At 52.2% G+C, this 13,429-nt stretch overlaps 1 protein-coding gene across 4 annotated transcripts in view; it reads right to left on the reverse strand.

Annotated features, from left to right (window-relative positions):
• NTNG2 (netrin G2) overlaps positions 1-12,225 on the reverse strand; it is a 51,642-nt gene extending 39,417 nt beyond the window's left edge. For 2 of the 4 annotated variants that reach the window (XM_040607520.1, XM_040607521.1), the window contains exons 1-2: positions 11,971-12,225; positions 8,264-9,391 (exon numbers count right to left, since the gene is read on the reverse strand). In XM_040607520.1, coding sequence (XP_040463454.1) covers positions 8,264-8,476 — 213 coding nt within the window. In that variant the 5' untranslated portion in view covers positions 8,477-9,391; positions 11,971-12,225. The remainder of the gene's footprint in view (positions 1-8,263; positions 9,392-11,970) is intronic. The other 2 variants (XM_040607519.1, XM_040607522.1) reach the window with 2 other exon arrangements.
• Positions 12,226-13,429: the final 1,204 nt, after the last annotated feature.

A 13,429-nucleotide genomic window follows, 5' to 3' on the forward strand; every position in this document is an offset into this window, starting at 1 on the left:
GCCTTGTAAGCTCAATACATGCAGCCTTTGCAGAGAGGCTCGCTACGCCGCTATTAATATTTTATTCTGTAAGAGAGGCCCTGATAGTTTGAATGGGGGAGGGCAGGACACGGAGGCTGGGAGGGGGAGAGGAGAGGGAGTGGATGCGCTGCTGTGCTCCTCGAATGGAAGTGCAGATTGTCCCCAAAGCCTTTGCAGGGGGAGCACGGTTTGGTGGTGGATGCCCCTGCACCCATCCCTGACCTCTGATCAGGGCTCCTGCTGCATCGAGCACTCTGGTTTTGCTGTTGCATGCGAAGTATTTGGTTGCTTTATGCTGTGTTTTAGGGGAACAATTCAGCAGGTGCCTGTCGGAGGCTGGGACTGTGCTGTGGTCAGCCCGATATGTGCCCTGGCTGTCCCTGAGGGCAGGACTGTGATCCTCTCCTTTTTTTTTTTTTTTGGCTCCCCACAAACCCCATTAGAGGCAGCACATGGAGCTGAAGCAGCCGCCTCAGCCAGGGGATGAGGGCTTATAAACTCTTTGGCTGGGAGTAAAAACCAGTTGAATCTGTGCTAATTCTCCCCTTGAGATATTCCCCCCACAAAGGGATGTGGAGGTGCCAGGGGCAGGACTGGGCACGGCAGTGGCAGCATCCACATGATGCTCAGCACTGAGGGAGTGGAGACCCATTGCCCATGCTGGAGCGTGCAGCAAAATGGGTGCTGGTCCTGGGCGATGGGCACTCGTGGATGTGTGACCCTGCTGCCCGCTCTGGCACCAGCTCTGCTCACACGCCGGCACTCGCCTTCTCGTGGGACTTGCCAGAGGCGGAGGCTGGAGCTGCTCTGGGGAGGGCAGGCTGCTGCGTTGGTGGCTTCCGCACAGATGTGAGCAAGCAGGAGAGGTGGGAGCCAGCTGGGATGAGACCCAACCTGGTGGTTCTACATTGCTGCGTGCCTACACGCACTCAACTTCTAGACAGGCAACCTTGGCCGGTCCCCTTGTGCAGCTGGAGCCTGCTCGGGGACAGCTGACAAACACAGAAACCCGCATGGAGCCAAAAGCCACAGGTTTCCCGAAGCCTGCTTGCTTGTCGCGCACAGCAGCTGTGCAGAGGCACCGGTGCCAAAGGCTGGAGCAAGCGCAGGGCAGTGGAGCAGGGCAGGTGTGGGGCCAGCACTGCCACGCGCATCCTCCGTGGGTCCCGGGGACCCTGCCTGAAAGAGGGGGGGGATGGTGGGAACCTCGTGGGATGCGTCTGAGGCTGCAGGGGATGGCTTATCTGCCTGGGGTGAAGGCTGGGAGCCCAAACTACTGTTTGCTGGTGGGTCTTAGCCAGGGCTGTGCCAGCATTGGCTTCTCCCCAGAGACACCTCTGGCCACCAAGCAGTGCTGTGTGGTCTGTGGAGGAAAAAGCCTCTTTGGTGTTTTCCAGCACTGGGACCCTGCCACGTGGTGTTGAACTGCAGGAGTAACACCCGGGGTGTGTTCAGCACCGCAGGCTGGGTGCCTGGGGAGATGGATGCCTTCAAGAGGGTGGCAGGGGTGGTGCTCACACCATCTCGGTGGAGAGCTCCCGCTAAGCAGGTCAGCAACAGCCCACGTGCGTAATAACTCTGGCAAGTCAGAAATTTGGGCTCTGCTAGCCAAGCATTGCCATGCTGCTGTTGCTCACGCTTGATGGAGCTCACCATCTAGGTCAGAGGAGGAATTCATTAACCTCAGGACCCCCCGGCCGCCCCTGCATTGCTGTAAGCTCTGCAGCCAGCCAAGCAGGGACAGTGCGAGATGGGCATGGAGTGACCACTGGCTCCTCGCCACCCTGTCCCCCTCACAGGTGGGATCCAGTGGTCTGGCTGCTGCTGGTGAGTGGGGCTGAGCCCAGCAGAAAGCAGTGAAGCCGCAGGTGCTGGGGCCCGTGGCTCCGGTGGGGATGGAAGCAGCCGCTCGGCTGTGTTGCAGCCCCTCCGCGCCTTCAGGCTGGGAGGAAGGGGCTGCTGCCAAGGAAGAGGCTTGCACCATGGACAGGCTTTTTGGCACTGCTTGGGTACATTCCCATTTTGCTTTCTCCAAAAGCATGGGGTGAACCAGGTGCTGAGCTTGGAGGGTCCCCACTGAGGGCATCAGGATTGCTTGCTTGTAGCTGCCCCAGAGCGTAACTGCGGGGGAAGAGGCGCCCACCCAGTGCCACACATCATTTTGCAGCCCCGCTGCTGCAGATGCCCCAGGCGTTACTGCATGCAGCGTGCAGCCGGGCGCTCAGCCCCGCAGCAGCTGCGGGAGCAGAAAGCAAAGCGGTCTGGGTCGTTTTGCGGAGGTGATTTTTGGACGGATCAGCAAACTGGTCTGACCGACCGTGGCTCTGAGGTGGTGCTGCCGCGGGGGAACAGCGGGGACGCGGGTAGGGTTGTGGGGCTGGGTCAGCCTGAGCCCCATGCCTCAGCATCCTGATAAAAAGGTGGTGTGGGGTCTGAAAGAGTAATTAGGTTCAACTAAGGTTAAAATCGGGCTTTCAATTAAGGAAACCGGAGCGTGGTAGGAGAGTACTCCTTCCACTCAGGCAGTCTTTCCTGCAGGGAGAATTCCTTTTAAAGTTTAATGGAAAACAATATCTATGCTATAGAATATAATACAGATTTTAAAATAAATTAATAGGAAGGATTTCCCTGAATCCCTTTGGCTTCAAAAGCTGCTTGTGGAAAACTGTGATACCTGGAGCTGGTGTATGAGTGAGTGTAAGAGCTGCTTTCCTGGCTCTGGCCACGCTCCCCAGCAAGTCTCCAAAGCCAGTTCTCTCCAGCTTTTCCCACCTGGACACTGTTCCCCTTCAAGCACAAAGCTTCTCTTAAAAGCAGTTTATTCTTCCCCATCTTATTCAAGGTGGGGGCAAGCTTTCTGCTCACTGTACCAATTAAATCTGCTTGACAGCTTGATTTTTATCGCTGTGTCTTTTCCGTCAGCAAGTGGAAACGATCCTTGTTAGGGGAGCAGCATCCCACTTTACAACAAGATGAATCTCGAACTGGGCATTTAAAGAAATTGCTACGGACTGTGGGGGGAAATCCCGTTTGCTCAGCACTCTCTAATTTAAAGCTGAATTGTATTCTTTCATTTTCTCTAAAGCCTCTGCTTTTATAGCACCAAGAGCCTGTCGCGCTCCGGAGTAGCCTCTGTGGTAGGAGAGTAGTGGTGTGTAATTTGCTGAGCAGCTAATAACGTGCAATCCAAGGGTCTGGCCCCAAGGGCATGGAGCTGCTGATCTTGACTTCAAATAGTGTTCTCTGCAGCAACCCTGATGCTGAGAAGTGATTAAGGGTGGAAACAAAGCCGAAGGGCCCCAGCCCTTTCTCCCACGCTCCAAAGCAATGCCATGATGGGTGCACAGGGTGGATTGGTTCCAGCCTTCATCCGGATGGATATAGCAGCAGTTGCCTTTTCCAGGCTCTGCTCAAAGGGGAGTTTTTTCCAGGTGTTAATTTAATGTACTGGAGGGTTCAAGGGGGAAGGGGGGCTGTGAGCACTTTACAGATGTGGAAAAAAAAAAGATGCAGCTTTCCATCGCCACAACCTTGACTGAGATGTCATGGGCAATTTGACAGCGGACAGTGGATTCAGTGCTGCTGAATTGTGGCATAAACGCAAAGTAATTGTCCCTGATGCCATACAGTTCCCCCAAGGAAGGGCAAAGGGGAGCTCTGGCTCCCAGCCCCCTGCTAAGGCCAACGATGGGTTTGTGGCCAACAGTGAAATGTGCTGATCTAATCAAGGAGGAGGGAGAACATCCACTTTTATTGGAAAGGATTTTCCATTTGACTGGTACATGGGCTCTGTACATGCCCCCCTGGTTCTCCTACCTGAAACGAGGTGTGGGGGCAGCATGGGCTGGGGAAGTGCTGTGGGGTTTGTCTCTGCCGGGGGTACAAGAAGGGGTGAAACCATCCTTTAACCACCAGATCATGCTGCCTCTTTAAAAATGCTCTTGGAAGAGCATCTCTGAAGCAACTTCGTTTTCCTTCTTACTTTAAAAACTTTGACTTTAATCATCCTCGAACCCGTAACAATTTGTTTGCACTTAAAACAGGGGTATGAAGCTATGGCCGGGTCTAGCTGTATGAGATGGGCAAAGAATGTAGGGAAAAGGGTTTTGGTGCCCAAAAGTTTGCCTGCTTTTTCCAATTTTAGCACTCAGTCTACTAAGAGAAAGAGTTGTTTAGTACCAGCCTTATAACCACATATCATTCAGAAAAGTTTAGCTAAGAATTAAACTAAACATCAAATTTGGCTGAAAGTGTAATGAATAAATAAAGCCTTTTCCTTTCATGTAGCTGTGCCAAAATCAACAAGCTCTATTAGCTGATGAAACAATGCTGACGCCAAATAAAAATACCCCTGATCCATCAATATGGGCTAAGAGCTCGGCCCTGCATCAAAGAGCATCATCTGAACAAGAATTACGGTCTTGACACCTTTGAGGGCCAAAAAAAAAAAAGGGGCTCCCATCTTGGCGGCGAGCTGGGGTCTCTGTGCTGCTGGATGGGTGTGTGGGGGCTCTCTCACCAGGGCGTCAGGCAGCAGCAAAACCATTCTGGGATGGCTGTTGGCTCGCAGGCGGCCTGCTATAGCTGCCTCTCCTGGCTTTTGCTAGAATGATTTGGAAAAACGCCTTGAGCTGCAAAGCCATTTGGAGCAGGGGCCGGGGCTTTTGTGCTTGCTTGCTCCCCACTGCCTGCCCCATCAGTAAACTGCCCACAAAACCCGCGTAGCTTTTTTCATCTGTTGTGCCAAACGCCGATGCTTGAAAGTTAATTCTCAAAGGTCCCTGCTTGGTATCGAAGAAGAGCTTCAGCATCTCAGCATCTACCTGGGCGTACCCTGCCGGCTGTGCCATCCTCTTCCTCCTCCCCGGGTGGGTGGGATGGTGAAGTAATGCTGCACCTCCCCTCTGCCCCATGCAGACCATGCGGCTTTGCCGTTCCCCAGCTGTGCCTGTCCTGCAGACCCCTCTTATTTGAATTCTGCATTTAGCCACCCCGGGCCGTGCCCTGGATGTGACCTTTGAAGTCTCGCCCTTCCCTTGACATCCTCGGTTAAAAGATCTGTTCCCTATTAGTCTTCAGTCACACTTTTAGATTCATTCAGGCTTTCATTTACTTATCCATCTGTCTTCCTGCTCCCACCACTCCCCCTGCCCTGCCAGGAGGAACAGTACGATTCATTTTTCAGGGGACCCTGCCAGAAAGTCATTGACACGAACAGGAGAAGGTTCAGAAACGGTGGAAAAAGCAAAAGCCCCAAGTTTAATAAGCAGAAAAACACTTCCCAATGAGAAGGGAGCAGCCAGATGTGACTAGAATGGCTGTAAAACAGAAAAGACAGTCCTCCAAGTAAATCCTGCCATCTCCCAGATGCCTCCCTTTGCGGAACTCTCTGCAAGCGCTGCCTGAAGTTGTTACAGCCGTAGTGTGCGACCCTGCGAGCTGTGCAAGCCTCCTCAGTACCAGTACAGCCTTGTAGGAACCACTCGCTGCCTTATGTGGTCCTGAGTTCTACCAGGACCCTCCTCCTCTGCCTGCCTGCACTGATGCCCCACATGGGGACATCATCCAGCTCCCTCTTGTCTGGCTCCTTGAGCATGGAGCGATGTTTTTGTGTCTTTAATTTTGATTTCAGTTGTCTGAGCAGTGCAGGTGTCCTGCTGGGCTATGCTTAATTCAGAGTAACGTTTGTTTAACTGCACGGACAGTACCCTGCTGTTTTGAAAGACACCTAAGAAAGCAATACAGTCACCGTAAGAACTTCTCTGCTGGAAAGCCAGGCTCCTATGAGAACCCACCTGTTACATAAAAATAATTAAAACCTGAAGGGAAAGGATAAGAGGACACCAAAAGACACCCGAGCAGGCTGGCAGGCGAGGAGCCGCAGGGCGGGTGCCAGCCCCTCACCCTCCCTGCCCCTTGCTCTGGCGAGGGCCGGGGCTCGGCGGCTGTAACGATCGTGGGCAGCGACATCGATTTTTGCCCAGCGCTTCCTTTGCGCCGGGGTAGCAAAGCTCCGCTCGCATCCTCTGCGGCATGGCTCACTGCTCTCTGCATGTCAATAGGTGTCAAGCCACCGCCCAGCACCAGCGATGGAGGGGCTGGGTCCACTTTCTACTGACCGTAAGGGGATGCTCAGCAGTAAATGGCCACGTGTCGTTCTCTGTGACAGTGGCTGTGACAATGTACCTTGATGGCCTCCCAGCACGTACCACTCGGGTCCTTAGGCTGGACTGGAGCCTGGACCCCTCCTGCAGCCACCTACTACCCTGTGCACTAAGCACTGGGTAGGCTTCTTGCTCACTTCGGCAGGGCTGCTCTTCAGCCGCTTCATTTTTACAACTCTAAATCCTCTGGAGAGGCCAGTGCTGGTGTAAGACGGGAGAGTGAAGGGCCGTGAATACAATGGGATTTCATAAACCTATCCCCACAATCTAAAAAAACCAACTTGCAATATATTACTTCTGTTCTTAGTTCTGTTCTTCATCAGGGAACGGCTTGGGGACGTTGCGGTGAGCACTGGGTTTTGTTCTGGGAGCTGAGCTGGGCAGGCAGGCGCCAGGGGTGAGGCAGGGACAGGAAGGCAGAGCCATGTTCCGCATTTGTGTAACTCCCATTCACGGCTGTACGCGCTGTTTGCAAGTGTTACGGCACATGGCAGGCGTACGCTACAAGGAAATACTGCCGGTGCCCAGAATAGAAAGATTTTACCTCGCTATTGACTGATTCAAGACATGTAGAGAGCTGATTGCAGTTTGTGTCTTTGGCTGCTTTGGAGGTCAGTGGAGCTGAAGCCCGGAGCATCCTTAGCCAGAAAGGGTTTACAAACAGCTGCAGTGTGTGTAGTGGAAAGCGGTCTGGCGTTCACCTTGTGATCCTTCTGCAGCCAGTCAGATACGAGAAATACGGACTGACCCATCAATAGTTAACTGTTTAATTTGCAACCTTGGACTTCATCTTTCTTTTATAACCATCTTTTAAAAGGCGAAGCTGCTACTTAGCTGGAATCGGTGAAAATGTCTTTCCTGGTACTGAAGAGATCCCTTAGGCTGAAGGGAACTTGGACAACTGCTGGCAGCATGTTCTGCTGGTCGTAAATGTTTGGTATCCCTTGGTACCAAAGCAGCACTTTTCTCTTGGATTTCCAAGAGATGCCCTGAGCTCTGGTTGGGCCCAGGGTATTTTCTAGGAGTTTGTGCATTTTCTAGGTGGCAAACTGAGGCATGGGGGGTATACTAGCCTTGATAAAGCTGGCAACAGAAAATGGGAGTCCCTCCACTGGTTTAGAGAGAAACCCCCCCCCCCCCCTTCTCATTATAGGTAATAAAAGAATAATACACTTTTTTAGAAGACACTCCTTGCCCAGTGCTCACCCCAGTGGAAACCCTGTCAGTATGGGCTGGCTTGGTCCCTGTGCCTTAAATGTGTGCTTGGCCTGCTCCTGGGGGATGTTTGGGAGGGGACGTTACAGCCACACTGTTTTGCAATTTGCTTTGACCCCTGAACTCTTTTTAACAACGTAAAGCCTTGTGAATTATAAATCAAATGTTCCTGCTGAGCTTTGTGGTGCATGGAATGAAATGCAATGATTAATATTTAAGAGAAAATAAGTTAAAGATTTTAACTACAAGGGCAAGTATGTGTCCACAGAGCCTTCCCATGTGGAGTCTTGAAGAGAGGGGCCATTTCCAGGGGTTTCGGCAAAATTTGTGGCTCAGACCAACTCCCTGAGCTGCCGGTGTGTGGGGGCCACGCTGGCCTCCACCACCCTGCCCCTCGCTCATACTCAGGCTGAAATGATGCACCCACCTCTGATAAAACCCTGGAGCTGGCGCAGCCTTTTGGGATGGGACTGGAAAATGTATCCCCCATTCCTCAGTAAGCAGAGGGATGACCTTGGAGCAGCTCAGGCTGCGTGCTTGCCCAGGGCAGAGTTTTCGCAGACCCCAGGCCTTACCACCCCAGACCTGGGAGCCTCCCTGGCTCCTCCTCGCCCTCCCCTCAGTGTGCCAGCACCATCCCTGCTCTAGGGCTGGCTTCCCACCAGCGCAGCACCGAGATGGGCAGGACTCCATCTCCCCCGTTTGCAGACCAGGAGGCTGAAAGCTCAAGGCAGCAGCTGCTGTTGCCCCCCCCCCTGCCCCCACCGAAATATCCTTATAACGGCATCTCAGCAGGATGCTGTCTCTGGCCACCTGCAAGCAAAGCCTGGTAAAACACGTCAAAGGAGGAGGGAAACACTTACATGGGTGCAGAACCTCTCCGGTGGGTCCCCGCAAGTGATTCCTGCCGGATCCACCCGTACAGTCACATAATCCTTCATCCGCATGGCCTTGGGTTGACAAGCATAAAACTCCCATGACGGGCCATCGTCCGTGGTCACCCAGGACTTGCAAATGTCATACTGTCCCATGGCCAAGGGGAGACAGTGCAAGAGGAGAGCAACCAGGTAGAGCATGGCAGCTGTGGCCAAGTGCTGGATCCCTGGGCAAGGACAGTGCCAAGAGCCCCGAGGAAGGCAGCTACTGGGCTAGGGGTTGCTCTCGGGATCAGCATGGAAACTCCTCATCTAAAAATGATCCGGTCGAAGGAGATCCAGATGATGAGAGGAATGATCCCACTCTGCACGCTGTATTTAGATGTGGAAAGTTTCTCTCGGCACAGAAGCCAACTTTGCAAATCACTTGATTGGGAAAGTTTTGGCCGGAGTTGCTGATCAGTGGTCAAAAGTCTTCCCTAACCTCATTTTTTGCTTTTTATTGTATGAAAGGGCTTCCAAATCAGCATGAAAATATCTAGAGGTGACTCCAGTCAGTCAATAGAAAGATCAAGTTCTGAGTTGCTGATGAAATTTGATAGGAGCAAATTGGAGAGGCCGTGAGATGGTGCTGGATCAGGTTTTCCTCAACCCTCTTGTCTGCCGCAAATGCGTCGCTGTGGAAAGTGCCTTAAACTGTGGTCTGCTGTAAATAATTATCGGGGCTTTTGACATTACTACATAAAATAAACATAGCCTCTGGTCATCAGTACAAGTCTGACAAGAGAGGCTCTTTGGAGCTAAAATCCCTTTCTCCCCAAGGATGGTTGGATGGTTGTGTCAACATAAGCGCGTTGGGTGGCAAGATCCGCAGTGGTCCCGGCAGGGTGCTGGGTGGTCGCTGGGTTGGCGGGAGCAGTGCTGGCCTTGCTGCTTCTCCTTCTGTGTCTTGCAGTGGTGGCGAGGCACTCACAGGCGAGGATTTCTGTCTGGCTCTGCCTTTTGGCAACTGAGCAGCAAGTTCCCAAAGCCTTCAGCTGCAAGCCGTGCTGCTACCTGAGGTCTCCTCTCTCTTTCATGGTCAGGACAAAGGGAGAGGTCATTAGCAGGCTGCCCCTGCAACAAATGGGAAGACAAATTAGCTGGGAGCAAGGGGGGCCAGTTGGAGCAACAAGACTTGTAAAAATAGGGCTCCCCTGGGACACAGCTCTCAGCTGGGCTTCCCAAGCCACCAGCCAGGTTTTTGTAAAAGGGAGATATACAACTTTAATAAAAAGAAATCCATAGTAAGATGCTTATGGCTTTTCTGCTGTTTGGGAGGTGGGAAGTAGTGCTGCCCCATTTAAGGTGTCTGGTTTGTAACAGCAGCTGGACAACAAGATCTAATGGGTCTTCAAATAATGGCAAGAAGCAGCTATAGGTCATTAGAAGATGCCGAATATGCAGACGCAGAGCAGGGACAGACAGACAAATTGAGTCTTGAAAAGATAAGCGAATACACGAGACGGCTTGGGAGACAGATACATTGTCCAGCATCCCCACATATGATTTATCTGAACAATAACATTTAATAAAAAACAATTTAAAGTCCTAATAACATTTAAGGTTCACCAAATACAAAGAGCAATGACCTTCCCAGTGTTCATTTCAGGTTAGAGCAACATTTCTGCAATTTTGTTGTCTTTCCAGTAGAGCTATAAAAATCTTAAGTAATTACAAAACAAAATGACAAAGAGCTGAGGGGGTAAGGAAAGAAAAAAAAAGAAAAAAAAGTCATACCCTCTCTAAGCATTAGATCCAGGAGGGAGATCTCATACAAGAAGGTGGGAGGCATGTATTTAGAATGGAAATTTAGCTCTGGATAATTCCCTTTCTGTTTGATTCCCCAACTTTTCTTCCCCAATTTAGGGATGTCTGCTTCAACAGCATGTTTAGTATTTGCTTTCTCATAAAGCTCAATTACTAAAGCTCAGAAACTCCAGGTTAACAGATGCATTGATCCATGTTCGGGGGCTTCTCATCACTGTGCTACCATTTCCCTTTCTCCCCTTTTTGGTTGAAAGATTGTTGATTGAGATGAATGAGTTCAGAAAAGAGAAGCTCTCTCTCATGCTTCATCGCTAGCTCTTAAACAAGAGACTATTACAGCTGCGTTGGACCTGAATAAACTCCCAAAGAAAGAATAGACTGGCTGCTATTTTTACATTATGAGTAGATGTAGTAAAAATAATAAACCGGTGTGACACAGTGTTTGTAAGTCCCGCTGACATCAGAGCTGTCTTTTCAGTTATAACAAGTCAGTTCCTAATTATTACATCAAACTGGTCACAGCCAAGTGCCTAATAACAGTGGAGACCGTGAGACTCCAGTGTTGTGAAGAGAACAAGCAGGGCAGTTTTAATGATGACTCCAGTGCTGTTAAGTTTATGGATTTATTTTCATAGCCTTAACAATTATATTTTGCACTCGAACAGCTGATAGAGAAAAACCTAGGAAGAAAGGATCTATATATCTATTAGTGTCTTGTTATGCTAGCTAAATGTCATAGATTCCCAGGGAAATAAAAATCTGCCGGAAAACGTATTTACTGTCAGTCAATCAGGCAGGCGTGCAGGTTCTCTGCGAAGTCTGTGGTGCAACACTTAGCTGGTATGGTCCCTTTGCAGAAATAGTTACACAGCGCTGCTCTGAAATAAGCCAGCATGCCGCAAACCGGGGGGGGGGGGAGACAGACTCCAAATTAAGGATTTTGCCCTGCTTGCTTCGGTTTGACTCTTAGAAAATAAATCTTCGCTTGCTATTATTAAGAAACTGCAGTTCATGGGAACAAATAGAGTCAGCGCTCTTTGTTTTCTTTGCGGAGTACTCGGCAGTCGCTGGGGACTGATAGCCAGAGTATTGAAAACACAAAATTAGATTGTGTCTTGACTTAGCTGGTTGCTTTTATATATATATATATATATATATTATTGGATTAACACCCCCTGAAATAGAGGGACAATGCTGAGCAACAACTGAGCCGCTCAGGAATTAAGAACAGAAAGTAAACTCAATGAAGGAGTTTTCAATTTTCTTTCAGAAGCGTTGCCTCCAAATCACCCCCCCCTTCCCCTCCATCCCCCGCAGGGAGGGTTTTTCCCTCTTCTCCCGGCTGCCCATCCCTTCCCCTCCAGCCTCAGCGGCAAAGTGGGGCGCAGCCGCGCTGCCTGTGCGGGGGCAGCGCCGAGCCCCCCGGCGGAGGCTGCGGAGCCCCCCGGAACTGCCGGGCTCCCCCCCAGCCGCTCCCCGTAACGTGTTTGTGGCTCCAGGCAAACCGATACCCCCACCCCCGCCTCGCCGCCCCCGGTTTCTTTTACAGGAAAGGACTTAGGGAGGCTGCAAAGGGCTGCCTTCAAAATCGGCGGCGCGGAGCTGCCTCCCGAGCATCCCTGCCCGGGCAGACCCCCGGCTGCGAACTCCGGCGGGAGCAGCTAGAGCCCGTCGGGGTGCGGGGAGCGGGGCTGCTCCCGACGGGGGGGCACCCGGCGGGACACCCCGGACAAACTCCGGGAAAAGGGAGGGGGTTGCTGTTTGGGGGCTGGGGGCAGCTGCCGGCACCGCGCGCTGGCCGCTGCCGCCCCCTCGCGCCCCCCCCAACCCCCAACACCACCACCCCCCCCCCGCGCTGGCCGGCGCTCGGCGCTGCAGGTCCTTACCGGGAGGGAGCTTTGCGGCGCGGGGCTCCCAACGGAGCAGCGAACTTCGGGGCCGGGGGGGAACCCCCCAACACCCCCCCCTCCCCCCCCAGCCCGGCGGGCAGCCGCTACGCCGCCGGCTCCCAAGGGCAGATGGCCGGGAAAGCTTTGTGCAATCCCCGGCTCCCCTCGCAAGTTAATGCCGAGGCTGAAATCCCTTTTGCTCTCACTTTCAATCACAATCGGAGCTTTTATCTCCGTGCCTGATCCCGGCTGCGTAACTTCCTCTGTGCAGCTTTAGCACACACCATCCCACTGGCGAGCAATGTGCTTCTTAAAGGTGCAGGGAGGCAAAGCGAGCGGGGAGGGGGAGGAGGGAGGAGGGAGGAAAAGCACCCGAGGAAGAGGAGGCTGCGAGCTCCGAGTCTTCAGCCCCCGAGTACCGCGGCTGCAGCATCCTCGCCATCCTGGCTGCGGGGCAGAGCCCGCTGCCCCCGCTTCGGGAACGGCAGGCTGGGAATGCCGCTCCTCGGTGCTTTCCTTCTTTTTATTGTGGTTTTTTTTTTTTTTCCTTCCCCCTTTAAGAGCTTAAAAAAATTAAAAAAAAAAAATAAATCATGAGATCATGTTTGCTCGAGGGAAAAAAAAAAAAAAAGCTCTAGTCACGAGGGTTTCCCCGCACGTGTAGGTTCTCGCTTGGTGTGCCCTGAATATTTCGGGGAGGCTTCTGCTGGTGAAGATGCTGTAAATGAGGCTGTGCGCGAGTGTGTTGGGGGAAGAGGGGGTGGTTGGAATTAATAGGATAAACAAAGCGGGAACTCGGAGATGGGGAAATCAGATGGCTGGGAAATGCTTTGGTAACGGTGGGAATGTGCTTTGGGATTTAACCAAACCCGGGTTTTCTTTGGCAAGGCAGGGGATTAACGTGCAGGGCTGTATGGTGCGATAACACCTTCTGGCACGGGATGCAGAAGCTATAGGTGTTGCTTTGGCCAACTCTTTGGCATCCAGGCAGAGGGGCAGGGGAGGCTCCAGCTGCGGACAGGGTGTACAGAACTGTGGCAGGTAAAGTCCTGCTTTTCCCTGCACTGGGCAGGTGCTGGAGGCAGGATCGTTCCTGGGCAGCAACAGGTTTTTGACATGCACGTGGATAAATGACGGTCCATTTACAGGGAGGAAAACCAAAGAATCCCCACTGCCCCCTATATACACAGCCCCCAGAAGATGCCTGTTCCTTCCCAGCCGGAATGCAATCATTTCTAAGCCAGAAAGCGCCTTGTCCGACTTGCACGTGGTTTGCAGTCTCATCAGCTCAGTATTGTGCTATATGATTTCCTTTGGCCCATTGATCTGAGGTCTGTACGGGGCTTCTCCCACCTGAGCCCCTGGAAAATGCACGATCCATCCTGTGACCAGGCAGAGGTGATTTAGAGCTCTTCTGGGAGACATTTCCCATATACTGGAGCGTAAGTGAGATTTA

This window comes from Falco naumanni, chromosome 9 (assembly GCF_017639655.2).
Source record: "Falco naumanni isolate bFalNau1 chromosome 9, bFalNau1.pat, whole genome shotgun sequence".
Classification (NCBI taxonomy): domain Eukaryota; kingdom Metazoa; phylum Chordata; class Aves; order Falconiformes; family Falconidae; genus Falco; species Falco naumanni.